This window comes from Cavia porcellus, unplaced genomic scaffold, assembly GCF_034190915.1.
Source record: "Cavia porcellus strain 051 isolate PalLab524CR breed Dunkin Hartley unplaced genomic scaffold, mCavPor4.1 scaffold_18, whole genome shotgun sequence".
Classification (NCBI taxonomy): domain Eukaryota; kingdom Metazoa; phylum Chordata; class Mammalia; order Rodentia; family Caviidae; genus Cavia; species Cavia porcellus.
The window spans coordinates 56,179,854-56,207,805 of NW_026947501.1; the positions used below are offsets into that span (position 1 = coordinate 56,179,854).

The following is a 27,952-nucleotide window of genomic DNA, read 5'->3' on the forward strand; positions in this document are numbered from 1 at the left end:
CCGCCTATTCCTCGCTCACGTGGAGCGGTCGCGGGTATCACAGTATGGATCCCAGCGGCCGCTGGCGGAACCTACCCAGCGGGCCTAGCCTAAAGCATCTGACCGACCCTTCGTACCGGATCCCGCGGGCGCAGCAGAAGGCGGCGCTGCAAGAGCTGACGCGGGCGCATGTGGACTCCTTCAACTACGCCGTGTGCGAGGGGCTCAGCCAAGCTGTGCAGGTGATCGCGGCGTCCCCGGGCCCCAGGCGCCTAAGGATCGAGTCCGGGGCTGGCGTAGGAGAGGAGTCTGGTGGGGTAGAAGGAAAGCAGGATGGTGCATGAAGCTCTGCAGAAGGGGCCAGTGGGACCGGGCTGAGTGGGGCGGTGGCCGGGGGCGGCAGTGAAACCCATGTGCTGGCACTCCGTGGTGGTGCTGGACTCTGGGTGCTAAGGAGGGAAAAACAATTGTAGAATAGACGCAGGCCTTGACCTCGTGCGACTTGCAGTCGAGCCGATCAGGGGAAATGGATTTTTCTGGACTTGATGTACATGTAATCATGAGCCAGGGTTTGCTGTAGGACCGCTTCAGGGTGCAGAGAGAGCAAGGAAGTGGTGGTTGTGGTCCATCAGGCCAGACATTCGCGGTGCACACGCCTTAGTATCACTTGAAGACCTGCCTTTTCCAGACTACCTCGGAAGGTTCTGAACTGACTCGTGGATAGGTTGTAATGTGCAAGGTCCTGCTTTCGTTTTCATTTTATTTTAACCACATTAAGGAGAGAAACTGCTGGGCCCCTGCTCAGAATTAGGCAGGTGTAGAGAAAGATGTGAATGAGGTATTAATGATTGCCATAGATGATAATGGTAGCAGAGTTCAGGTAAGGATAATGGGTGGTCTCTTTGAGTGGCCCCAGGCGTTAGATTTTGCGGATAAGGTGCCATTGGCCTGTGAGGGACACGTGCCAGCCAGCTTCTGTGTTTTGGAGGTTGAGAGGGTGTGGAGACCTGAAAGTCAATGGCAATGCTTTAAGAACCGCTCTGCCAAGAAGTGTTTGTGGAGGTAGGTTACCGAGGGTGCTTCAGGTGGCAGTTAACCGAGGTGTTTCAGAAAAGCCCGACTAGAGAGTTCAAGGGAAGAGGAGATTGCATTCCTTCCAAGGAATAGGTGGCATCAGACGGAGCCATGTAGTTAGGAGACAGACACTACCTTGTGGTTTTTGTTGGGTAAGAATTGTGTTGTGAGAGAAAGGAATAGAGATAATGAGACCATTGGTTGCCAGTCTGATACTTGGCAGATACTGTGGGAGCCATTAAGATTTCTTAGGAGATTACTGAAACTTTAATCCTTTCATGGGATAAAAAAATGTCTGTGAGAAAATTACTATTTAATTGAAAGTGAATCCATGCTTGGATTTATTGAAATAATGACGAGTCCATGATTGAGATAATCAGGGAAGACTTGCTTAAATAAAAGAGACATGTGCATAGAGTTAGGAGTAATATACAGACCGGCAGCTTCCCGTTTTTTTTTTTAATCCCAGGATCTCTCGCTTAAAATTCTTGGGGGACCCTTAGAGAGCATCGATTCATTAGTGTTTGTGTATTATAAATTAAAATGGAATTTTTTTTTGAGATAGGGTCTCACTATGCAGTTCAGGCTAGACTTGAGCTCACTTTGTAGCACAGGCTGGTCTCAAATTTGTAATAATCCTCCTGCCTCAGCTTCCCAAGTGCTGAGGTTACAGGCATGAGCCACTACGCCTGGCTCTTCACTCCTTTTACATAAACCAATTATATATTAATATTTTATGAAAAATAATTTCTGAGGCAAAAAAAATAGATGAATTGCATTTTTAATGCCTCGCCTATTACAAGACTGCTGGATTCTCTTATCCACAGTTGTTCATAGTTAATATGTAGGAAATCTCTGTAGGTCTCAGAAGAATAACAAAGCTTCTTCCAAGGACTGGTATAGAAAAATAGCTGTTGTGGAAAAACCTGCCTTGGCCACCACCTTTTGCTTTGCATGGCGGCAGCTTCAGTAAGAGGACAGCATGGTGTAAAATGGGAAAGTGTCACCTAAAGAATGGTATTAAAAGTGTTTGGCCATAAATCAGAGGATGAATCCCCAGCCTTGGCCAGTCAACAGCAGTGTCCTCACTTCTCTCCTCTTTTTTTCTGGGCACACAGAAGACACTGTAGGAGAAGCAGGCATTTGGTTCAGAGGTTCAGTCTTTATAGCTATATCCCTAGAGTCCAGTATAGAATTGAATACATATGCATAACTAGAAAAATCCTTAGTTAATGCATAGTTTCTGAGTAATTCAAGAAGTTATGAGTAGACTGTATGAACACTTCAGTGTCCTTTCTACATGTGTCACTTGGCATTATTGGCGTCATTGTGCTGCTTGCTAGACCCTAAGGGATTTGGAAGAGTTTTACAGGAAAAGTGCTTTGAAAAATGGAAGCCATTTATTGACTCTTATGAATTGTGTTTCAGGCTATTCCTTCCTTTGAGTTTGCTTTCAAAGATGAGCGAATCTCTCTCACTATTGTGGATGCTGTCATCAGTCCTCCCACGGTTCCCAAAGGGACCATCTGCAGAGAGCCCAATGTTTACCCAGCAGAATGCCGAGGTCGCAAGAGCACGTACCGGGGGAGGCTGACGGTGAGGCTTTGTTTCTGATGACTTGACTGATGCCTACCGGGTTTTATACCAGACTTTCCTTTCTCAGCGCTGTCATCTTCTGAATCTACAACACGAGACTGAACTGTAGTTTTCTTTCTGTCATTTAGAATTCTCCTTTGTCCTCACAGATAAAGATATTTTCTTTTATTTTTTTCTCCCATTTCATGCAGGTCGATATCAGCTGGTCAGTAAATGGAATCTCGAGAGGGGTCATTAAACAGTTTCTTGGCTATGTGCCCATCATGGTGAAGTCCAAGCTTTGCAACTTGCACAACCTTCCTCCAAAAGCCCTCATTGAACACCACGAGGAGGCCGAGGTGACTGCAGGGGCCTGGGTTGTGTAACGGTAGTGAAGGCCTGTTTGGGGATTGTGTAGAAGGGAAGCTTTTCCTAGGGAGCGTGTTTTTTGTCCCGCTGTTAGCTCCAGTTTCTGGATGAGTGGGCATTAATGTCTTGTCTGCATATGGCTCTTGGTGACCATCAGCTGAGACAGTGTGAAAAAGCACCTGTATTCAGTTAGCGAATGGTCTTGTTCGGGGAAGAACTGGCAAGTTTTCCCCTAGTTTTCTGAATCATGTCCATTTAGGGATGCACTTCCAGGAGTGTTTTTTAATGCTGTCTTAACCTACGCACTGTTGTTTATGGGAATGCCTGCTTTCCTGACGGGAATAGTCTGAGCAAACTAAATGACTGATACACCTTCCCCTCAACACTTCTTTTATAACTGAGTTAGGTGGTTTGCAGGGTGACATTGAAGTAATCACAACAGATAGTTTGGCTGCAGTGGGGACACTGTTACTTGATGGATAGAAGGTTTTGTTGTCAGCTCTTGGTTTGGTATCCAGCTTTTTCACCTACCAGTTTTGTAGGTTTGTTAAGTTTAATCTCCTGAACCTCAGTTTTCTCTACCAACAGTGGGCGTACTAGCTTCTCAGTCATTATTGCGAAGGTTAAATATGATTAAGGAAGGCACCTAGCGTCTGTTCTTACTTCATCAGAGGCAGTTAATGGTAGCTTCTTATTGCAGAAGTGTGGTATTGACTGGAGCTATTGAAACTCTTTTCTTGAGAATATTCCCCTTGTTTACCTAACCAAATTACTGGTTTCCAGTCTTCATACAACTAGATTTTTTTTACATGTATGGTAAACCATATGTAAGCAGAATGGTTACCATTTTTATCTTTGGACTACTCTTTTTTTTATCGGTACCGGGGATTGAACTCACAACTGCCTGCTTGCAAGGCAGGTGCTTATGCCACTGAGCTAAATCCCCAGCCCCATGGACTACTCCTTTTTTTAAAAAATTTTATTTAAAGAAAAAAAAAAAAGGTACAAGTAATACAGAATTTCAAAAAAATAAACAGTAAGAAATCACTAGTTAATAGTTTACATATTGTCATCTTAGAAATAGTTGTTCAAGTTGCAAAATTAAAGCATACAGAGTGGACATTCAAACTGAGTCTGCAAACAGTTCTGTTCAGTGATCCAACAAAAACTCAGTAATATGGTTATCTATCTTATACACTTAAATATACATGCAGTTATATCCTTTAGAGCACTTTCTTTTCCTCTCTTTTTTACAATAACAATTACACATGTTGAGTTTTATTACTTCCACAGTTTTTACTACTTTTTTTTTTGAAGAGAATAAAACCAAATGTGACATAACAAAACAGAGTCAGTCAAATCAAAAGGATGGACATATTACATGATATAAAAAGAGAATACAAGGTGATCAGCAATGGTTACCATAATGCCTCTTGCTATCTTAAAAAGAATTGCCTATATCATCAGTTATAATAAAATTGAACAAAACAGTACAGAACAAAACCAATAAAACCGAAACATTGGAGGCATTACAGGACTTCAAAAGAAGATAATAGTCAAACCAGAATGGGCATCATAGTGAATCTTATTGTCTTCAAAGTATTTGCCTATACTCTCAAACTTGATACTATCAAGCAAAACAGAATAGAGTAAAATCAGTCAAGACAAGATGGTGAGAGCAATCAAGGCTTCAAATCAAGTTAACAGGAAATCAAAATGGTTACTATAATATATCCTGCTATTTTTTAAATTTATTTTTTCCCTTAATTAAAAAATAAATAAAGGAGATTGAGATAAAAGAGGACATAACACAACAGCACAGATCAGAACAGAATAATTTAAGCAAAATAATGTTTCACCACAAGATAATCTGACATAACAGTAGTTACTATAGTGTCTCTTTCCTTGAAATATCTGAGTATAACTTCGTATACTATAGCATCAAACATATCAAGACAATGTAAAACCATTCAAGAGAATGAAAGTATTATAGGGTATTTAGAACCAACTAACAGAAAACAAACAATGGTTTCTATATTATCTCCTTGTCTATAAAAATTTTTGTTTATACTATCACATATAATAAAATCCAATAAGATACAGTATCTTGGGCTGGGGATTTAGCTTAGCGGCTTAAGCGCCTGCCTTGCAAGTGTGCGGTCGTGAGTTTAATCCCTGGTACCAATAAAAATGAAAAAGACAAAAAAAAAAGATACAGTATCTTTGGGCTACTCTTTGAATTTTTTTTTTTTTAAATATCATTTGAAGATGGCAGTCATTTTAGGGGAACAGAAATACAAGTTAGGTTGTGCCTATCTGGAAGAGCACCATGCTCTGTTTTCTTTCCAAACTTTCTGCCATATCCCTAGAACCTTTCTAATATACTCAAGAAGACTATTGATCGCATTTTTACTGTTTTCAAAGGGTCACTAGTTCCTTTCACCCATGTGTTTGCTTCCCCATGTTCCACCTTGTTTGAAATAAGATTCATGTTTGCAGGTGGTCATGTGCCTTTGTGTAACAAATTATAATCCACCTCTTTGGCAGGAAATGGGAGGATATTTTATAATCAATGGTATTGAAAAGGTCATCCGAATGCTAATTATGCCTCGGAGGAATTTCCCCATTGCTTTGGTAAGACCAAAGTGGAAAAGCAGAGGGCCTGGCTATACTCAGTTTGGTAAGTTTTAATGATCACTGGAATGTTCTTTTAGGAAAATTTAAAACTATTTTTTTAAAAAAATAGATGCATAAGACCAGGAATATAGCTCATCAGCACAAGTGCCTTCCTGGAAAGCGCAAGGTTGTGAGTTTGATCCCTTATACCAAAAAAAAAAAAAAGATGCATCCTTCCCAAATGTGGTGACATATGTCTGTAATTCTAGCACTTGAGAGCCAAGACAAAAGAATCATCATGAGTTCAAGGGCAGCCTGAACTATATAGTAAGACCCTGTCTCCAAAAAATATATATATATAGATATTTAGATATATATATATCTCTATATATTATTGTATATATAATACAATAATTTAAGACATTTTAAAACATGCTTTTTTTTTTTTGGTACCAGGGATCGAACTCACAACTGCGTGCTTGCAAGACAGATATTTATGCTGCTGAGCTAAATCCCCAGCCCCTAAAACATGCATCTTTATAGATACCTTTAACATTTCTCTCTTATATAATTTTTGTTTTTCTGTTGATCATTTTTGGGTTAAAATTAATGAAGGTAGAGGAAGAAATGCAGAGATTGACCAAAAGAAACAAATTTCATTTATAAGATGAATAAATTTTGATGTTAATGTACAGTGTGGTTCCTATAGTTAATGACACTATCATGTATTTGAGATTTGGTACTAATGTAGGTTTTTAATGTTCTGACCACAGCACATGTGCATGTGAACACACACAGATGGTGACCATGGTGCGGTGGTTGAGGTTTTCATCAGTTGAGTTGTAATCATTACATAATGTACGATACCCCTCCTGGAGGGAATCATGTAGTGATAAACCAGACTGGAGTTAAAAATACCATACCCTGAATGCACCTAATGCACTGACCATCACAGTGTGGCCTACCCTACCTTACACATGCTTAGAACACTTACATCAGTCTATGGTTGGGCAGAGTGATCTAACAAGAGCCTGTATTACAGTAAAGGTTTATGTCACGTGTGCATGCTGGTGGGCTGCAGAAAGACAACATAGTGTCCAGAACCAACTGGCAGCATAGTGCGTGGTAGAATGTCCTTGCTTACCCTTTCGATCATGTGGCCAACATGCAGCATAATGAGAGCACATCACATGACATTGCTAATCTGGGAAAAGATCAAAATGTGAAAATCAAACTATAGTTTCTTCTGAATGTGTGACTTTTGCATCATTGTAAAACCAGGTAATTTCAGATCAAATTATCATTAAGTTGGGGGTGCTTATAAATGTATTAAGGCTTCACTTCAGTAATACAATTTTATTAGGTAAGTATTTGAAAGTGTTTAAAAATAGACCTTAGAAGGGGCTGGGGAGTTAGCTCAGCGGCATAAGCACCTGCCTTGCAAGCCGGTGGTCGCGAGTTTGATCTCCGGTACCAATATAAACAAAAAAATAGACCTTAGAAACTAGGTATGGTGGTGCCCACTATAATCCCAGATCTAGGGAGGCCAAAGCAGGAGGATCACTGTGAGTCTGAGGCCAGCCTGGGCTAGCTCATGAGTTCAAAGTCAACCTGAACTACCTTTCGAGACAAGACCTCAGTCTCATACATAGTGGGAACCCTACCTGCTTCCTTTTTTTCCACACTGAAACAAGTGGCCACTGGGAACCTTGGATAAATCCAGTTTCACATCCTGGGGAGATGTTTGCTTCCCAGAAGACATTTTGCCGTTAAACTTAGTGATTTGGCTTTAGTTATGCCTAAGAGAGTAAAATGGTTAAGAAAAACATAACAGTCGAAACAGCTGTAGTATTACCAAGCTTACGATTTTGCATTTGTTCAATAGGGGTTTCTATACACTGCGTACGGGGAGACCATTCTGCCGTGAATATGAACCTTCACTATTTGGAAAATGGCACAGTTATGTTAAACTTCATTTACCGGAAAGAACTATTTTTTCTTCCTTTGGGATTTGCACTTAAGGTATGATTCAGTGATTCACCAGGGCTCATGTCCCCTGCACATTGGGCGGGTTCTTCTGTTAGGAGAACAAGCTCTTGCATTTTATCCACTGCTCCGAGACAGATGGCCTCAAGACCCAGTAGCTTACAGCATCAGCAAATGTTCTCAGAATTTCTGGGGTTCAGGAACTTGAGCGCAGCATGGCTGGGTCTCAGGACGTCACAATGGGATGTCAGTAGGTGTTGCAGTCACTTTAAAGATGTGACCAGGGTGGAGGGTCCACTTCAAGGCAGTTCACTCAGCTGGCGATTCGGTACTAGCTTTGTGATCTGGTGTCAGTTCCTCTCAGCCATGTCCCCCTAGATCACTGGTGGCACAGCCGAGGCACACCTGTCAGAGCAGGCTGTTTCTGTCATTGAAAGCCTAGAGTCCATCGTCACTGCCCTGATGGCCAAGAGAACAGGCAGGAGCCACAATGTCGTTGATAGCCTAACCGCGAGAGTCTCATGTCGGCTTTCTTGCTGATTTTCTCAGTCATACAGAGAAGCCCTGAGTTAGTGGCTCCCTGGTACCATCTTGGTGTTGGGGTGTCTCACGAGGAATGCTGTATTTTGATGAGTTCGGTTCAGCATTAGTGCAGTGCTACTTTGTTTTCCTTCAAGTATTAAAAATATTAAGAGGAAGCTGGGCATGGTGGCACACGCCTGTAATCCCAGCACTTGGGAAGCTGAGGCAGGGGGATCGCTGTGAGTTGAGACCAGCCTGGGCTACAAAGTGAGCTCAAGGCCGGCCTGAACTGCATAGTGAGACCCTGTCTCAAAAAGACAAAAAAATAAATAAATAAAAATATTAGAGGAGAGAATTACAATCAAGTGTTTCATTTGTTACTGATGAATGATTTTATAAAACTTTTTTTTTTTTTCTATTTTAGGCTCTGGTCAGCTTCTCTGATTATCAGATTTTTCAGGAGCTCATCAAGGGAAAAGAGGAAGACTCCTTCTTTAGGAACTCTGTTTCCCAGATGCTGAGGATTGTAATGGAAGAGGGCGGTTCCACCCAGAAACAGGTCCTTAACTATCTGGGCGAATGCTTCCGAATCAAGCTCAGTCTTCCCGACTGGTACTCAAATGAACAAGCTGCAGAGTTCCTGTTTAAGTATGTGTGCTGGGCCTGTGTTTGTGTTTGTGGGTTTTGGGTAGGGTGGAGGGGTGACACAGATTGCAGCATGAGCTCACCAGTCCGAGTGAACCAGGGATGGAATTCTGGTCCTGGCCAGCCAGAAGCAGCAGTGTCCAAATGGCACAATAGATGCTTGGTCACTAATGTAGTACCTGATTTATGACATGTGCTTAATGGCTCAGGCTGCACAGAGATACATGTTTTTCTTGTTTTCTGTTGGGAAGTTGCAGGCATCGTGTTGCTTTTATTTCCCTACAGCAAGAACTTTGTCTCCTGTAACCACTGTGTAATTACTAAAGGAGCCCAGCTGCAGTCCAGCACTGCCATTGTGGAGCTACATGCCACATGCTGAACAATTGAAGCGTGGCCAGTGCAGCTGTATTCTTAACTTTAATTAATTTAAGTAGCCACATTGGCGAGTATAGCTCTAGACTTTGTGATATTTGGCTCTTTTGCTAGTGTTGCCAATAAAGATGAAGAGTGATTGAGTTTTTTTTGTAGAAAGGACTTGATTGATTGATTGATTGATTGATTGATTGGTCTTTTTGAGACAGGGTTTCACTGTGCAGTTCAAGTTGGCCTTAAGCTCACTTTGTAGCCCAGGCTGGTCTCAAACTTGCTACGATCCTCCTGCCTCAGTCTCCCAAGTGCTGGGATTACAGGTGTGAGTCACCACGCCCAGCTGGACATTGTAGTTTCAAGTGAATGTAAATTGGAACCGTGGTCAGGAGGACTTTAAATGAATTGACAACTAAATTTTTTTTAAAGCAACTAAATTGTTTTAAGCCTTTTTCTTTCTGTTTTACAGCCAGTGTATCTGCATCCACCTGAAATCCAATACTGAAAAGTTTCACTTGCTTTGTTTCATGACCCGGAAGCTCTTTGCTTTAGCCAAAGGAGAGTGTCTGGAGGAGAATCCTGATAGTTTAGTGAATCAAGAAATCCTCACTCCCGGTCAGCTCTTCCTTATGTTTCTGAAGGTAAATGTGTGCTGCTTTCTCCCTGTACCACCAGGCTCACTTGTGGAGTGGTGTGGCCAGGTCCAGCGCTGCTGTCCCCTGCATGTGTATCATTTGTAGTTCTGGCACTTTGTGTAGTCTCCATTGGTGTAATCATGAGGGACTTGACCAAAAATCCTAGCTTACACCACATTCAGTAATTTTATTTTACTTTCTGGTACTGGGAATGAACCCAGGGTCTTTGCCCTAAGCGGGTTCTCTAACCCTTTTTTATTTAGTGTTTTTAAATTTTGAGAGAGAGTCTCACCAGCTTGTCTAAGCTGGGCTCAAACTTTTGGTGCTACCTGCATCTCCCAGAGTGCGAGGGGTACAGGTTTGTGCTACTGTGGTTGGTATGTTTAAAATCTTTAGATGGCCTAAAGATAATATCAAATCCTGGTCATAACATGAGTAATAAATAGCCCCTATGCTGAAATACAGTTAGAGCATTTATTTGTACTCAGCACTTTCTTAGCCATTCCTAGACATGGGCAGAGCAATGGAACCTTCCAGTCTCCCAATCCATGCATGTTCTTCCTGGTGGTTGAACAAGATGATACTCTGCCTTCTCATACCTTCTGTATGTAAACAGAGGTATTTTTGTGCTTTTTTTTTTTTTTGGCTGTTTCAGATGGCCCCCAAGCATAGTACCAAAGTGCTGTCTGGTGTACCTAAATGCAGAAGGCTGTGCTGTGCCAATGAGTTCAATATTAATGAAGCAGCGTTATATATTAAATAAGGAGTTATTCAACAGAGTCACACAAAATGTGCTACATACTGATCAGTTGTCAGGCGATCTGGTCAGGGACTTATAGAACTGAGCCCTGTGTTGAATCAGTGGTTCAGTGTCGTGAGTGTCTAGGGCACTTTGAACTCCGGGAAAGGTAAACACGCAAACACGCCTGATCGGGACACGGGGGGTACAGTGCTCGGAAAGGAAGACAGGACACGGCACCTTTACTGTCTGCACCGCGTTACACTGCACTGCACACACAATCTTTATTTTAGGATTCATATATAGTAAACCCGATCAGTTCACAGAGCCCAGATAATTAAGTGGTGAAAAGGCATTCTTTGTGGCAAGCTACAGCGTGACAGACTACAATGTTTATTCTAAAACTATCTAAGTGAAGTAAATAATCACAACCAGTTCTCATAACTTCTCTAGCCCAGGAAGAAATTCATTAGCTCAAGAATGTTGTTAATTTGTCTGCTGTTAGTGTCACAAAGGGTGGCCAGCCACTTCCTCAAGACTTCTGCAAAACAAAGCCAGCTCACAGTATGGATTCCAGAGGGTGAGAGATCTCACTGAGAACAGGCATTCCTATTCTACCTCCGTCTCGCATACCAGGGGGGCTATTGTAAATTGCAGGTTAGAGGGGGTTGGGCCTACAAAGTGACACCTCATCCCCCACAGTTCAGTACTCACTTATTTGGAATTTACAGTAACAGCATAGAACATAACCACTATGAACAATAAGACCTGACCACATTTATGAGTATGTAGTACAACAGAGTCAGTATGATATAAAAATGATATCCTAGGAAATTTGAAAGTTGCAGGCATTTTATATTTTGTATATGGTCTCCAAAAGATTTATTGTAAGAAATAATAAAGTAGGATAGGGGAGAAGAAGTCTCTTAATTCCTTATTGAGTCGTTCATTATTTAAATTCTCACTAAAAAGTAAGATTTTGTTTTGTTTCTCTCTGCTCTGTCTGTAAAATTAAAATTGAGAAATTTTAGCAAGCTAGAATTTCCCTGATAAAAATTGAAATCAAGCATCAAAAGTATCTGTAGCCTTTCAAGTAAAGGCCGATGTGCATTTCCCAGCTCTGTCCTCAAGCCTACTGTGAGGGTCCCTGATCCCACACAGTTAGGTGCAGGTCTTTGGAGTAAGCCACTGAGGTGCTTGCTCTGTGTCAGCAACAGGCGAAGCAAAAAATGGAAACTTGAAGAGATGTCATCAACTGTATTTAAGCTTCCAACTCTGTGAATGTGAGAAATGAAAGATATTCCTGAGAATATGATATGACATGACAGAAAATGGATCACACACTACTTTAGCCATTTCACCGAATGCTGGCAGCAGAGATTGTGGTGCCCAGTGTGACGGAGGGACTGTTCTGGGGCTTCTTCCCTGGGCTGAGGGAGAGAGAGGGGCTGAAGTGTGTCCTTTCTGTACTTCATTAGCAGACACTGCAGCAGCAGCTCATATCTGTGTGGCCACAGGCATTTGAGCCAGAGCAGCAGTCCCTGCAGTCTTCTCAAGAAGAAAAGCAACCAAGAGCTCAAAGTCTCCAGATCACATTCAGTTTCCTAGACAGCTGGCAGACCAGTAGGACAGACTGACATTGTGGGTAGAAGCCAGTGATGTGGCTGAACACACTACAATTCATGTAGGGCAGTACCTCACACAAAGAACTCTCCAGCCTCGGCATTCGTAGTGCTGAATTATGAAACCATGATTTATACTAGTTTGTGTCTTCTGTTTTAATGATGCCTGGTCTCATGAGGAACATGGTGGTGCATGTCTGTAACCCCAACACTCTGGGAGGCTAAGGCAGAAAGATTGAAAGGAAGTTGGAGCCCAGCCTAGCCAATTTAGTGAAATCCTGTCTCAAAATAAAAAGTAATATCATGCTGCTTTTGTGAGTCAGTGCAGATGTTCAACCCCCATAATGAAAAACAGCTGGCCTCCACATGTGCCCTGAACAGTTGTTTCCTAGGTTTGTAGTTTATATATTTTCCATGTTAAATGTATGAGTGGACCACTTTTGGATTATGTGAGTAAATGTGAAATTTGTGGTAATTAAAACAGTGTTTAAAATTAAAATTTTTCTTTTCAGGAAAAAATGGAAGCTTGGTTAGTGTCTGTTAAAATAGCATTAGATAAAAGGGCTCAGAAGACCAATGTATCCATAAACACTGAAAATTTGATGAAGATTTTTAGTATGGGAGGAGACCTGACAAGACCTTTTGAATATCTTCTTGCTACTGGGAATCTGCGTTCGAAAACAGGTGAAATTTAAGATAGGCTTCCCTTTGAAATACTTTTCAAGTTATTTGCATAGTGTAGATTTATGTGTCACTGAGAGAGGTTTTATTTTTTTCTCCATATCATGTTATAGTATGGTAAATGTCTGTTGATTCATATAGCATAAATCCAACCCTGGTGACCAGACCACTTAGGTGCCTGACGAAGGGTTCCCGGCGGGAAGCCTGGAAGGGTTACTATATGTGCCATCCCCAAACTATTTGAATGACCTGGGAAGCTTAAAAAGTGGCATTTGGAATCTAGAGGGAAAAAAAAATCTACCTTTTTTCCTTCCTTCCTTTCTTTTTTTAATATAGGTGCCACTGATACAAATTCTTTTGCTAGTGTGATAACAAGTGCTCATGTTTTCTGGAGCTCTCCGATTAATTCAGTTATGTGGTATTTTATTACTCATTCACTGTTCTCTTACAAAGGAGGTATAGTAGACAGGCTACCAGTTGAAGTGCATACAATTTGTTAAATGTGGGATTTAAATAATTATTTTGTGTAAACTCTTCCACTCACCAGGACTAAGAGAGTCACTGTTTAGTAACCCAACCTGTGATCTCTAGAGTGCTCTGAGGTTTTGTCAGTTTACCAACGCCTCAGAAGTGGACTTTTTAAAATTTGGCCTGTTTTTGAGTGACTTTTGTTTTATTAAGGTCTTGGCTTCATGCAAGATTCTGGACTTTGTGTTGTGGCTGACAAGCTGAACTTCATTCGCTATCTCTCCCATTTCCGCTGTGTGCACAGAGGAGGTGATTTTGCCAAGATGAGGACCACCACAGTGCGTAGGCTGCTGCCAGAGTCCTGGGGCTTCCTTTGTCCCGTGAACACCCCAGATGGGGCGCCCTGTGGGCTAATGAACCACTTAACTGCCATATGTGAGGTCGTCACGCAGTTTGCGTATACAACGTCTATTCCAGCTTTGCTCTGCAGCTTGGGTACGTGGCGTACACAGTAAGCAACCTTTTCTGGTTTCTAAGGGCAGCAAACCATGGAGTTATGCTCTTTGGAGGATTCATTAAAGAAGCTTTACAGGAATTCTTTTTCACTCTGTGCAGGAGCTAGTGTATTTTCAATAGATCAGTAGCAGTTAACAGTAACAATTTAGAAGCTGCTGTGTGACTTTGTTGGTATATCTTTGCATTTTTAAGTAGAAAACAGTGTTGGTTTGCAGGAAGACAGTTAAAAAGGAGATTGTCCAGTACAGTGGTCCTTGGTTCACAGTTCTCTTTATACAGGCAAACCTGAGAGAACCACATTAAATTTCCCCATAAGGTCAGCGTTGAACCTAACCATTGACTTTGATTTGGTTCTCATCCAACTTGGTTTGCAACCAGAATTTTGGGAAGATTCAAGTGCATGAACCAAGGAACCACTGTATAACCTGACATCATCAGATACGTACCCCTTCTTCCTGGTAGCCTTGTAACCGTCTCTGCTTTGATTAGGAAGCTCTCTTACTATTCTTGCAGTTTGTATATTTGGTTTAGGTTTATTTTCATTGGTAAAGAGATCAGACTTTTCTGGTTTTTTTTTTTTTTTTTTTTTCAGTACTGGGAATCGAACTCACGACAACCTTGTGCTTGCCAGGCAGGCCATTATGCCACTGTCCTGGCCCTACCTTTTTTTTTGTACCGGGGGTGGAACTTATAACCTCACATTTGGCAGGCGAGCGCTTATGCCTGCTGAGCTAAATTCCCAGCCGGATCAGACTTCTTTGGGTGTTTTCCCATTTAGTCCTAGAACTTTCCTGTTGTGATTTACAAACCAGACGTGTTCTGGTCCTTTGGTGGCCTGTGAGTGCAGTCTCCAGTACAGTTAGTAAAACTTACAGTTTGTAGGGGTGAGACGATGGAGATCTTCAAGCAACCAGAAGGGCACTGAGTTAGGGTCAAGAAATTTCTTCCTAAAAGTACTTCTGCCCATTAGAGAGTAGTCTTTGAGAAGGGAGCTCGGAGAAAGTAATAAAGAAATAATCAACACTCAAAAGATGGAATCGGTATAATTTGTCCATTTGTGTCGCAAGGAAAATGATAGTTTCATTTATTATCAGTGATTAAAAATGTCAAAAACACGGAGAAAGAAAAGAGGGTAAAAGAAAAATGTGGAGAAGTAGAAAATAGGTCTTAACTGCAGAAGAGATGGAAAGAGTTATTTCCTCCCACACTGGGAGGAAGTTGGCACAGAAATGGCCAACAGACTTGCCATAGACACTGTCACATTAGGGTGAGAGGTGAAACAGAGATACAGGAAAACACTTGGTGTCCCCAGAAGGTAGTTCAAGTGTGTGGAAAACTGTTCTTTTTTGCTTAGCTACAGTTGATCCTCATTCTTTGCAGTCCTTATATAAATGTATTGCCAGCACTGAATTAGTGATACTGAACCATTGCTCCTGAGGCTTGAGGAACTGAGGGTTCAGTTCTCGTAAGTCTCACACTGAACTCATAGCACATGTGTATAGTGCGCCCATTTTCTCTGTGTGGCACACTGCAGCTGCCCCGCTTTTAGGAACATTAGACCACTTGAGCATGACACCTCAGGGCCATCTTAAAATCATAAACAAAAATACAGAGCAACTGTAGTGTTGATCAGACCTCGAAAAGGACACCTCTGTACAGAGTGGGAGCAGAGACCAGAAGTCCAGCACATGTGTGGGTGATTCACTTTTTGCCCCAGGATGCTGAACAAACCCACAGTATTAAATTTGTGATTAAAAAACAAAACATAGCAAGTGGATAAATTCACAGAAATTAAATCTGCAAATAATGAGGGTCAACTATATAATTAGATTTTTTTTTAAAAAAAAGCTAACACGTTTGCATGGCTCAGCAATCAAAACATAAAAAGGTACACAGTGGAAAGCCATCCTTACACTCTGCCCACCCCCCAGTCTCTTCACAGGCAGGCAGCTACTAATTTTTTACATGTCCTTACTGAAATGGTTTTTACTTACATGGACAATATGGAAACAAGCCTGCCTTAGAGACAGGACAGTTAGATATCCGCCAATGGATAAGCCTACCTGGTGGGACTGGAAATGTTGTCTGAAGCACCTGATTGATCATTCTCCTTGTTCCCTGCCTCAGGGGTCACACCTGTCGATGGAGCACCACATCGACCGTACAGCGAGTGCTACCCTGTCCTACTGGATGGTGTCATGGTGGGCTGGGTGGACAAGGAGCTGGCTCCTGGCGTCGCAGATTCTCTCCGGCGTTTTAAGGTGATCTTGAGTCTTAGCATGTTGTCGTAGCCCTTGACCTTCTGCTTTTAGTCCTTTCTGTTGATGAGGCAGCTTCAGGGCAGTCTGGAGGGACCCCTGTCAGAGGGTGAGGTAGAAGCTCATTCCAGAGGTGCCCATACTGTCCCTCTAGTGGCAGAATCGTGCCTTGTACCTTATTCACTGGGGCAGACCTGTTGCACGCATGTATTTTTGGTAGTTTCCTTGGCGCTCTAGCAGTATAGACCAAACCTGAATTGGTTTGTGGGTTATTTTCTCTTGATGAGATTCAAGGCATCATTTCAGGAAGCACATAATGTTGGTTCGTCCTATGGTGATGTTAACTTTAACTTCTTTTAGGATATTTCTTTAGATTATCCACTGTACAGTCACTGTTTTCCTCAGTAATAAGTAACCAGGTCATGTGAAAGGGCTTTTCCTCATCTAATTTCCACCCGTTGGTTGATTAATTCTTTGCAAACTTCGCAGTATTCCATTGGTGATTCTCCACTGAGTGCCGTGCTGGTTGCTAAATGATGTTTCCTAACTGTACCATTGCTAGTCTTTCAAGGCCCCCCCCCCATTTATTTGTTCTTTTACATCAGCGTAGATTTATAGATGCTTGTTTTTATCTCATCTGTTACTGTCTTTGTGCAAGAAAGGGTTTGAGACAGGGTCTCCCTGTGTGGTGCAGGCTGGCCTTGAACTCAGAGGATCCTCCTGTCTCAGCCTCCAGAGTGCTGGGATTACAGGGTCGTGTTACCACCTTGCCCAGCTGTTACTGTCATTTATACCGGTGCCCATTGTGGCCAGATTTGGTTAGTGGACTGCCCCCTGCTTTATTTTTTTGATAAAGATGTGTGATGCTAAGTGCATTCACGGCTTTGTGCAGCCATGGTCAGGATCCATCGCTGGACCCTTTCATCACCTCCACCTGAAACTCTGTGCCATTTCACAGTAACTGCATTTTCACCTGCCTCGCTTCTGCCAGAGGCTCTGCTTTCCATCTGTGAACTTAACTATTCTGGGTATTTTGTCGCAGGCTTATTTCCAATTGCACTGTCCCTCAAGGGTCATCAGGTCCAGCACCTGTCGTGGCCTGTGTCGGGATGTTCTTTCTGAGGCTGAATATTCTGGTTCCATGGTGTAGATGCACTAAATCCTTTGTCCATTTGTCTCTCACTGATTATGAGTTGTTCTTCTTTCTGGCCATTGTGCTGCTGTGAACACTGAATTACAGGTCCCTGTATGAGTCCCTGCTTTCAGTTCTTTTAGGTTAAATTCCTAAAAGTGGGGTTGCCGGGTCATACAGTGATCTTACATTTAATTGTTTCACACATTGCAGAAAAACTTCTTCCTAAGCTATATTAACATCATATAGTTACTCTTCTATGATAATGATGAATAAAGAATTTTAAATTTGTGGAATAGATCCCACTTGGTCTTGGTATACTGTGTGTGTGTTTTTGTTTGTTTATTTATTTGTTTGTTTTGGGGGAGTTGGTTTTTGAGACAGGGTCTCACTGTGTAGTTGAGGTCAGGCTGGCCCTGCACTCACCTTGGAATCCAGCCTGGTTTTGAATTCACAGCAGTCTTCATGCTTCAGCCTCCCAAGTGCTGGGGTTACAGGTGTGTCCCACACCCAGCTTGTACTGTTTTCTTAAATTTAAGAAATACTAAAATGAGCATTGTTGCCACATACCTGTAATCTCAGCACACTCAAGAGGCTGAGGCAGGAAGGTTTTGATTTCAAGATCAGCCTGGACTGTGTAGTGAGACCCTATCTCAAACAAGTCTGAATACTGTATTTTAAATTAAAAGAACAATTACTGCTACTGTGTGTGGTTGCAGTGCATAATGATCACATTTATCCTGGGGAGCTGGTCCATGTACACAATACATACTAATTCTTTTCACGAACACATCTTGATTCATCTCCTGTCCGCTCTATTTTTTCTCTCTACCTGTTGGTCTCTCTTCCATTTGCAAATTATCTATCTCCCTCTTATTTCTTAGTACTTTAAGATTTTTTCCCGAGTCAGTGACTTGTGTCACTCATGCATTTCATAGAAAGGGGCTGCTGTTATGTGTCAGATCATGGCTCCTTCTTGGGCTGTGTTCACAGGAGCCTGCTTGGGTGCAAGAGCCCCAGGTAGTACAGGAACTGAGGACCTTGTACTCTCATCCTGATCCCCAGCACTGGGGGGAAAAAATCCTACATTTATATTGGCCTGCTTTATAAAATGAAATAGAAAGTTTTCCATGCCTGGAACAGTTGGTGAAGCATTATAAATCATTTCTAATAAATTACTCTTTAAGTTGGGCATGGTGGTGCACATCTATAATCTTAGCACTTGGGAGGCTGAGGCAGGAGGATCACGGTTTGAGGCCAGCCTGAGCTACACAGTCAGTTCGAGTCCACCCTGAACTACATGGCGATACCCTGTCTCAAAAAGAAATTACGCTTTAAGTTTGCTGTCTCTTTCAAGGTCTGTTTTGGTAACCTGTGTTTTTCCCATTTTATCTTGGTTTCATAGATGGAAAAATGTACATTGTTATTTGACCTTTTAAGAGTGTAGTTTCTATTTCACTTTTTGGTACCATTTTCTTCATGTGTTTGTAGGTTGAGGACTGAAAATGCTTAAGATTTACCCACTTCGCAGGGCCAAGCAGACAGTGCAGTGTACAGCACAGAAAAACAGTTAAAACGCAGTACACAGATCTGTAGAACTTAGGCCTCTGGTGTACTGAACCTCTGTACCTTTTTTCATGTCATGGGTATGAATGTATAACCTGTAATCTGTGTTTCAGACGTCAGAGAATAAGTTTAGTTTACCTTTCCCGTTTCTTACTACACTTTGATGCTAGGGTTGCAGCCACATGGAAATTAGGGCTTTTGCTGGCTTTGAATGAGGAGGGAGTGTGTGCTACATGAGATGAGAGTGGAGAGACAGTAGTGGCTGCAGGGTACTGGGTTTATTGCTGGCATGACATAATTTCTTTTTTTTTTTTTAACAAAACAAAATAGAAAATGGGCAGAAATAGTACATACTTTCAAAGAAAAGAAATAAACAGTAATAAATCACTAGCTGATGTATACATATTGTCCCCCCTATAAATAGTTGTTCAAGGTACACAAGTAGAACATATAAATGGGAATTCAACCAGGGAGACCGCAAACAGTTCTGTTCAACTATCCAACAAAAACTAAGTATTATGGCTATTAATTCTATACACTTAGACATGTACGTGTTTATCCATATCTTCATTTATGTTGAGACCTCACACAACTTATTAGATTAAAATCCTTCTGAACAAACATTAATAATATTGCTGGATTTCACATCATAGCACTCCGGAATCAGGATTGTGTACTGCAGTGCCACTTTCTTTCCTTCAAAGTTTTTGTTCATTTCATCATGTGTCATCAGATCAGTTCTCATAAACTGTTTATAGGTTTTATGTAAGCATGAGTCTTGACATGTATTTCTATCCTTTCTATATTAGAGAGAAAAACAGAACAAAGCAGGACAGAACTAAAACTAATATAAAACTAATATAAAACTAAAAAGACATATAAATCTGCTGTATAAGGAGTTCTACCATGGTCACTGTGCTGTTTCTTGTTATCATCAACAGAATTGGCTATATCAGATAAAGTATAATTGAACATATCAGTACATAACAGGATTAACAGACATACAACTTTGTAGATAGTCTAGAGCTACAAAAACAGGTAGTAATCAAATCAGAATGGATATCGTGGTGAATCATTGTCATTTTCAGTATAGTTGTCTATACTCCTCAACTTGATACCATCAGCCTTACAGTTTTGAATAAAATCTGTTAATAATAAGTAGCAATCAAACAAGTCAGATTTAACGTAAGATCAGTCATGATACAACAGTATAAGTCATACATAGATCCTGATTGAGTTAATAGGAAATTAAAAGATGTCACTGTGCTATGGACAGCTGTCTGTGCTCCTTAGATCCAGTGCTTGCATACAAACTAGGACAGGACAGAACAAGTTCCAACCAAGCAGAGTGGTGCGAGTAATAGGGGTTTTAATTCCTGATACACTATTAGCTATATCTTCTGCTGGTTTGTTTTTTTTTTTAAGACTATTCCTCCCCTTTACCCCACCAGAATGAACTGTGTATTTTTTGGGTCTCCCCAACACTCACTGTTTTGTGTTGGGGGGGAGGCAACCTGCTATTTACCTAAGTGTTTCTGAACTTTCTCACTCCTGTGCTGGATTTCTAGTTATATTTCTTCATTTATTAAAGCCTGTCTGTTCAACCTATCTATAAATACTGGTCTGGTTACCCCTATTACTCTCTGGTTCCCTATCATATCGAGGTCCGTTTTCTCATGTTTGATTTTGGTCCATATAACCTTCAGGCCAATTATATTTCCTATAAAGAGCCTCTCGGTGGACCCTACCTCTTGATCCACTCTGCCTGCAATTCTCTCTTTTTTCCCTTAAGTTAGTGTATCTAGGCCATCTATATTAGAAATTATATCCAACCTTCTCTGCCTCATTTCTGTTGAGCTCTTTTTCTGTGATTAGTTGTCTGTTTGTCTTCTTCATTTCGCTTTCTGCTCCATTCATTGTGGCCTCTCTGCCATTGTTTCTGGAATCCTGGTACTTTTCTCTTTTAGAATGTCCTGCAGTATTCTCTGTAGAGTTGAATTGGTGGTTGCAAATTCCCCCAGTTCCTCTTTATCCTGGAAGCACCTTGTTTCTCCATTAATTTCTAGGGACAGTTGTACAGGATATATCAATCTTGGCTGAAGGTTATTATCTTTCAAAGCTTAGATTATTTCACCCCACACTCTTCGTGATTTGATGGTTTGTGCCGAGAAGTCTGCTGTAATTCTGATGGGTGTTCCCTTGTGTGATCTGTTTCTTGTCTCTGACAGCTTTTAATATTCTGTTCTTATATTGGATTTCTGGAATTTTGATTATTATATGCCTGGGTGTAGTTCTATTTGAATTGTAGGTGGCTGGAGTTCTGTATGCCTCATACATCTGAGCATCTTTACCTTTTCCTATATTTGGGGAGTTCTCCTTGATTATTTCTGTGAATAGTTCATTTGTTTGTATCCCTGCTTCTTCCTTTACATTCTTAATTCTTAAGTTATAGATCCTCTTATCATCTTCTAGCCTTTGTATTGTTACTGCTTGTTTCCTTGTTATTTTTAAGAAGTTTTTCCTTTCATGCTCCCACATTACAAACCTGTCCTCCAGTTCAGATAATCTATCCTTAGTTTCTTTCAAGCTGTTATGCCAGCTTTCAATAGTTTTTGGTTTTCTAGTAATCTCTTTGAACCTGCTTCATGTATTCTATGTTTTCTCTGTTTTCTCCATCAAACAATTCTCCCCCCCTTTTTTTGTTCTTCCATTCTACCATCTGTTTTTTCTTGGGAGGTGCTTAGCATTTCTTTAATTATTCTACTTATATCTTGCTTTATTTGGTTGAATACTTTACTTTTGAACTCGTCTTTGAGATCCCGAAGATAATCGCTTTATGTCTATTGGTGCCGTGCCTGGTATTGCATGTTTTCTGTCCTCATTCTCCTTTGCATTTACCTTTCCTGGATCAGTGTTCTCAGGATTGGGGACTGAGGACCCTTTCTTGTTGCCTCCTCTTCTCATATTTTTGTTCCTTCCATACAGGCGTATATAGGAGGCCCAGTTTCTTTCTTTGTCAGTTTCTGTTTGTCTGAGGCATGCTGACATGACTTAATTTCTTAAAGTATTGCTTTTCCATCAAAGTTTTTTGTTATTCTTGTTGTCGTTGAAAATAGGTGTTAAGAGAAAAAAGAATTCCTCCCTGGATGGAAGTGGCTCTTATCCCGATCACAGGAAAACCAAGCCTGTATCCAGGACTGTTCCTTTTTACCACTCCTTGCAGACTGGTGCGGCCTGTGCAGAACTTGGAATTAGGCAGAGAAGAACTGATTGGCACCATGGAACAGGTGAGCACAGCGTGTGTGATGGGTGGGGCCGGGTGTGCGTGTGCTGTGCAACTTTCTGGGGCTTGGCTGGTGGCGGGAGTAAAGCTGGGTGAGACGTCCTGGGGTGGTAACTTGTACTCCTTATGACAAAACTTGACCTTACTCATGTGGATCAGAACTTACCTTCTGCCCGCTCAGGGAGCAGCGCTAAGCAGTTTCTGTGCCTTAAGCTCGTTGCATGGGACCTGAGGAAGGGCTGGGGGCCACTTTGCTTACTGCCCTTCTGTACTGCAGGGACACCCAGAAGTTAAGGAGGGGTGTGTTTTGGTTCACAGTTTTTAGAGGATTTAGTCTGCATTTGGTTGGCATCGAGATAGACACGGGGCTGAAGGGCCTGGTGCAGTATGCCCACCTACCCTTCAGGGTTGCATGGGATAGACCTAGAGTGAAATACACAAAGGTGAGTAAGGTCGAAATTTCCCTGGGCTTCCTTCTGTACTGATGGTGCTGAGTGAAGAAAATTGTTTTTGGAGATTTCGCGTGCTGAATTCTAATAAACAGAGTTAAAACAAGTATCAGGGGTTACGGTTATGTGTGCCTCAAACTTCCTCACCCTCCCTCCTCAGCTCTTCATGAACATCGCCATCTTAGAGGATGAGGTTTGTGCCGGTATCACCACGCACCAGGAGCTCTTCCCACACAGCCTGCTGAGTGTGATTGCCAGCTTTATCCCCTTCTCTGATCACAACCAGAGTCCGCGGAACATGTACCAGTGCCAGATGAGTAAGTGGTGGGGCTGGCATGAGAAAAGTGCTCAGAACATTTTACTTTGAAGTAATTTCAAACTCAGAAAAGCAGTACATATAGTAGAAAGAATTCTCACAGAGCCATCATCTGTTCTTTAACATTTTGCCCCTTTGAGCTTTAGAAGTAAGTTGCCGGCACTGTACCTCTGTACCCCTAAACATCGATGTGTGTTCCCAACAAGGAGGACCTTCACTTGCATGGCCTAAGAGAATTACTAAAATCAGCAAATTTACCATTGATACTGGTCACCGGTTGTAGAGTCCACATTCAGTGTTGACCAGCCATCACTTCATGATATGTTTTTTTCTTTGCAGAATGCACCTGACCCAAGATCACATCTTGTGTGTAGTGGTTCTTTCCGTTGTTTTAATTTAGAGTAGCTCTTTAGCTTGTCTTCATCTGTCATTAATTCTCCGAAGTCACCTTTTCAAAGAAAAAGGTAATTTAATTTGTCGCTTGCCCATCACTTTGAGTTTCCCGAAGATCTTGTGATTTGATTTGTGAAGTATACAGGCCTCCCCAGTCACCCAGGTAGTTATGACGTTAGTATCTTTAGTTTGTTCTGGAAATTCAGATGTTTATCTTGTATAAATTCCCTTTATCCCAAAAACTTTCTTTAATAATTTTTATGGTACAGGTTGCTGGCCATATTCTCTTGGTTTTCATTCTTTTAAAAACTGTTCCTGTTCACTTGAAGGAAATTGTCACTGCTGTGTAATTTTTTTTTTTTTAATCAGTACGAGGGATCGAACTCACAACCACCCGCTTGCAAAGCTGGCACTTACGCTGCTGAGCTAAATCCCTAGCCCTGGCTGTGTAATTCTGACATTTACTTTTCTTTCAGCATTTTAAGGTTATTATGCTCTCTCTTTTTTGGTCTCTGTCATTTCTAATTAGAAAGCAGCAGTTATGTGTTAGCATTTCCTCATATATAGCAGGTTATTTTCCCTCTGTCAGATTTTTCTCTTAATGTTTTGGTTTTTAGGAGATTGACCATGTTGTATCCTAAATAGGATTTTGTGTGTGTGTTTATTATAGTTAGGATTTGCTGGCCTTAAATCTTGTAAGAAGAAAAAAAATCTAGTTGACTTGGGAGTTTTCCATCATTTTTGTCTCCCTATTGCTTCCTCTCTTGATTTAGTCAGCATCACTTAGATTAACCCTCTTGACACTGTCCCATGAGCCATGAGTTTCCCTTCTCATTTTCTTTTTCCTCTTCAGATTAGACCATTTCCCCAAATGTCATCATCATCACAGTCTTCATTCTGTCACCTAGTGAATTTTTATTTCAGTTTTTCAATTTTGGTTTTCAGACTAGTATTTCTATTTGTTTCTTTTTAAAATAGTTTTTAACTTTCTGGGATGTCTTCATTTCATCGTGGACATAACTTTCCTCTGTGTTTTCAGCATCGGTTATATGATCATCTCAGGATCAGTCTCTGTGGGAGCTCTTTTCTTGAATCCTGTCATGTGTTCCTGTCTGTGTGTGCCCACTAACATACTGTAGAGTGGGCACTGTGAACCATGTTTTGAAACTTGTGGATTCTATTACGGTTTTCTGGAAAGGATGTTTTTAGTTGTAACCGGTAGGTCATTTAACTTTTCATCTTAGGTGGATTGCCTGGCTCTACCAGTACATATATAACTTAGGAGTCCCCCAAGGATTTGGACTTGTATATGTGCAAAATTTGACTGTCCCTCTGGTGTTCTCACATTTCTGAAATTTGCCACCTTCCTTTCCAGTTGCTGTGGTGCTCTGAACTTTATTCCATGACTCTTTGAGACAGTAATGCTGTGAGTTTTGTTCTAAATTGAGGATACTGTCCTCTTTTCTTGCCCTAGTGGTAATATCCTAGAGTTTGTATATAGCTTTATATCTCCTTTTCTTAGTGCTTTTTATTACGTAAATGTCTATAAACTAGGGACAGACTGGTTTAAGATGTGTTAACCAATATATGTAAGTACGGCATCATCATTAAATGTCATTCTGTGCTTCTTCCATTCAGCACTTTTCACGGCCCAGGCATGTTGAGATATGTAGGTTCACATCATTTGAACCTTTCATGGCTAGTCTGTAGTAAGCATGATTTATTTATTCATTCATTCTTCTGAGGCAAATATTTAGTTATTTTCAATTTTATTTAATACCTTTATAATTGACAGTTAAATACAGAAAATACAAAGGCTTCATTTTTTTCCTCTGCAGGTAAGCAGACCATGGGCTTTCCCCTCCTCACATACCAGGACCGATCAGATAACAAGCTCTATCGGCTCCAGACTCCACAGAGTCCCTTAGTGAGGCCATACATGTATGACTACTATGACATGGATAACTATCCAATTGGGACAAATGCCATTGTTGCTGTGATTTCATACACTGGCTATGACATGGAAGATGCCATGGTAAGTTTCACCAGATATTGTCCCAGTGTTTTTATTATTTGTGTCCCTGACCTAGTGTTAGGCATGATTGTTCCGTTAAATGCTTTGTTCCTGATCTGAGTTGAAAGTGGGCAGGCCTTGCAGGATAGTCACTGAATATTCAAGTATACATGTATTTTTATATCTGAGTACATATTATGAGTAAGAGTCAAGTGAACATAATCTTGAAAATTATACACACACACCCCTTTTTTTTGGTCTTTTGAGACTGGGTTTGTTTATGCAGTTCAGGCTGGCCGTCAGTTCACTTTGAACCCAGTCTGCTGTCGAATTTGTAATGATCTTCCTGCCTCAGCCTCCCAAGTGCTAGGATTACAGGCATGTACCACCATGCCTGGCTAAAAACACCTATATACTTACATGTATGTGTGATTAAGGTCTTAAGCCAGTATTGTGTCTGGGCTGCTTCTATTATCAGTGACTTGGAAAATGTGGGGAGAGTTTTAAAATCAGATGCCATTTATCCTAAACCAAGTATTAGTATACTACTTTCTGGTTTTACTTTGAAAATTCTTGTTTGGCTGTTGGTTCTTAAACTGATTCTTTGACCTCACAGATTGTGAATAAGGCTTCTTGGGAACGTGGCTTTGCCCACGGAAGCGTCTATAAGACAGAGTTCATAAACCTCTCTGAAAAAATTAAGCAAGGAGATGATAGTCTGGTGTTTGGAGTCAAACCTGGCGACCCGCGCGTCATGCAGAAGTTAGATGATGATGGGCTGCCGTTTATAGGCGCAAAGCTGCAGTACGGAGACCCATACTACGGCTACCTAAATCTCAACACCGGGGAGAGCTACGTGATGTACTATAAGTAAGCCTGGGCATCTTTTCCAGTTACCTTTTAACAGTAGATTTTTGGGAAGAAACTCTCAGGGCTAGTTCTGTAATTAAGGTCCGTGTGTGCTGCTGTAACACAGTGCCTGACACTGGGAATCCTAACCCTATTGCACTAAAATCTGCGGTTTATTTTAGAATTATTATTTGAATTCTCATATATGGTGTCAGGGATGTTTCTTAGCCAAAATATTGAGTTCATTATGCCTTTTATTAAAAATAGGCTTTCATTGTAGCTTTTATAACAAACAAATCAAATTGATTTTATAACAATCAAAGTGATAGCTTTTCATTTGTTTTCGTTGCTGGTATTCCTGATGGACGCATAGCCCTGTACACACATCCTTTTAGGGGATACCAGTTGTGTTTGTATCAGTAGATAGGACAAGATTAAACTTTCTGAAGCACTAAAGTATATTAACAAAATGTAAGTTTCTAAGTTTAAACAGATAGCTTATCTTTTAATGGTTCATTTTTTCTTAGGAGTAAAGAAAATTGTATTGTGGACAACATTAAAGTATGCAGTAACGAATCTGGGAGTGGAAAATTCAAGTGTATTTGCATCACAATGAGAGTCCCTCGGAACCCAACCATCGGAGACAAATTTGCCAGTCGGCACGGGCAGAAGGGCATTTTGAGCAGACTGTGGCCCGCTGAGGACATGCCTTTCACCGAGAGTGGGATGATGCCGGACATTCTGTTCAATCCTCATGGTTTTCCGTCTCGAATGACCATCGGTATGTTAATTGAGAGCATGGCTGGCAAGTCTGCAGCTTTGCATGGTCTCTGCCATGACGCCACACCCTTCATCTTCTCCGAGGAGAACTCAGCCTCGGAATACTTCGGAGAGATGTTAAAGGCCGCTGGCTACAACTTCTATGGCACCGAGAGGTTGTATAGCGGCATCAGTGGGGTGGAACTAGAAGCAGACATATTCATAGGCGTTGTTTATTACCAACGCTTACGGCACATGGTATCAGACAAATTTCAAGTTAGAACAACTGGAGCCAGGGACAAGGTCACCAACCAGCCTATTGGAGGAAGAAACGTCCAGGGAGGAATCCGTTTTGGGGAGATGGAACGGGATGCTCTTTTGGCTCATGGTACATCTTTTCTGCTTCACGACCGCCTCTTCAATTGCTCTGACCGCTCGGTGGCACATGTGTGTGTGGAGTGCGGCAGTTTACTCTCCCCGCTGCTAGAGAAGCCACCCCCTTCTTGGTCTGCCATGCGAAACAGAAAATACAACTGCACGGTTTGTAACCGCAGCGACACCATCGATACTGTCTCTGTGCCTTACGTGTTCCGATATTTTGTGGCTGAACTGGCAGCTATGAACATCAAAGTGAAACTGGATGTCATTTAACTTGATGGCAGCCTTTTGGGCAGGAAGATTCATCAGATTAAAGTAAAATATAACTTTAATTCAGTGAAGATAGTATGATTAGATCACTCTTATTTTTTTCAAGAGTGTTAGTACTTTTAAGATCAGGCAATCAGGAATTCAAGTTTCTGAATCTGTCTGATATAACAACTACCAAAGTGGATTTTTGGTATTTTTTTAAAAATTCTATATGGATCTTGATAAGATCATGCAAGGAAAAATCTCCTTTCCAGCTCCAGATTTCCCCTTCCCTGCAGAATCAAAGAGGGCAAAAAATACTTTAAACAGTTCATTGAATTGTAGTATACAAAACATTAATATATGCAATTTGACAAGTTTGAACATATGTATAATCAGAGTAATACACATAACATATGCATTACCATGGTAATGGTAAATAAATGTATCTGTTCTCCAGAATTTCCATTATCTCCAAAAGTTTGTGTCTTTCTTGGTGTGTGGGTTTTTTTT

General features: G+C 41.2%; 1 protein-coding gene across 1 annotated transcript; it reads left to right on the forward strand.

Moving 5' to 3' along the window:
* Polr1b (RNA polymerase I subunit B) lies at positions 1–27,901 on the forward strand. Its single transcript, XM_003465059.5, has 15 exons — positions 1–221; positions 2,482–2,649; positions 2,841–2,987; positions 5,545–5,677; positions 7,499–7,635; positions 8,546–8,769; positions 9,602–9,773; positions 12,641–12,812; positions 13,491–13,772; positions 15,921–16,054; positions 21,866–22,036; positions 22,642–22,798; positions 25,029–25,225; positions 25,821–26,074; positions 26,581–27,901. The coding sequence occupies exons 1-15, from the start codon at positions 45–47 to the stop codon at positions 27,461–27,463; spliced, it is 3,408 nt and encodes a 1,135-aa protein (XP_003465107.2). The 5' UTR covers positions 1–44; the 3' UTR covers positions 27,464–27,901.
* The last annotated feature ends 51 nt before the right edge of the window (positions 27,902–27,952 follow it).

Bases quoted from the DNA above. Each gene is read 5' to 3' on its own strand.
- Polr1b (XM_003465059.5), top strand. From the start codon at position 45: ATGGATCCCAGCGGCCGCTGGCGGAACCTACCCAGCGGGCCTAGCCTA. The intron at 222-2,481 runs GTGATCGCGGCG...ATTGTGTTTCAG, and splicing joins GGCTCAGCCAAGCTGTGCAG to GCTATTCCTTCCTTTGAGTT. The intron at 22,037-22,641 runs GTGAGCACAGCG...CTCCCTCCTCAG, and splicing joins TGATTGGCACCATGGAACAG to CTCTTCATGAACATCGCCAT.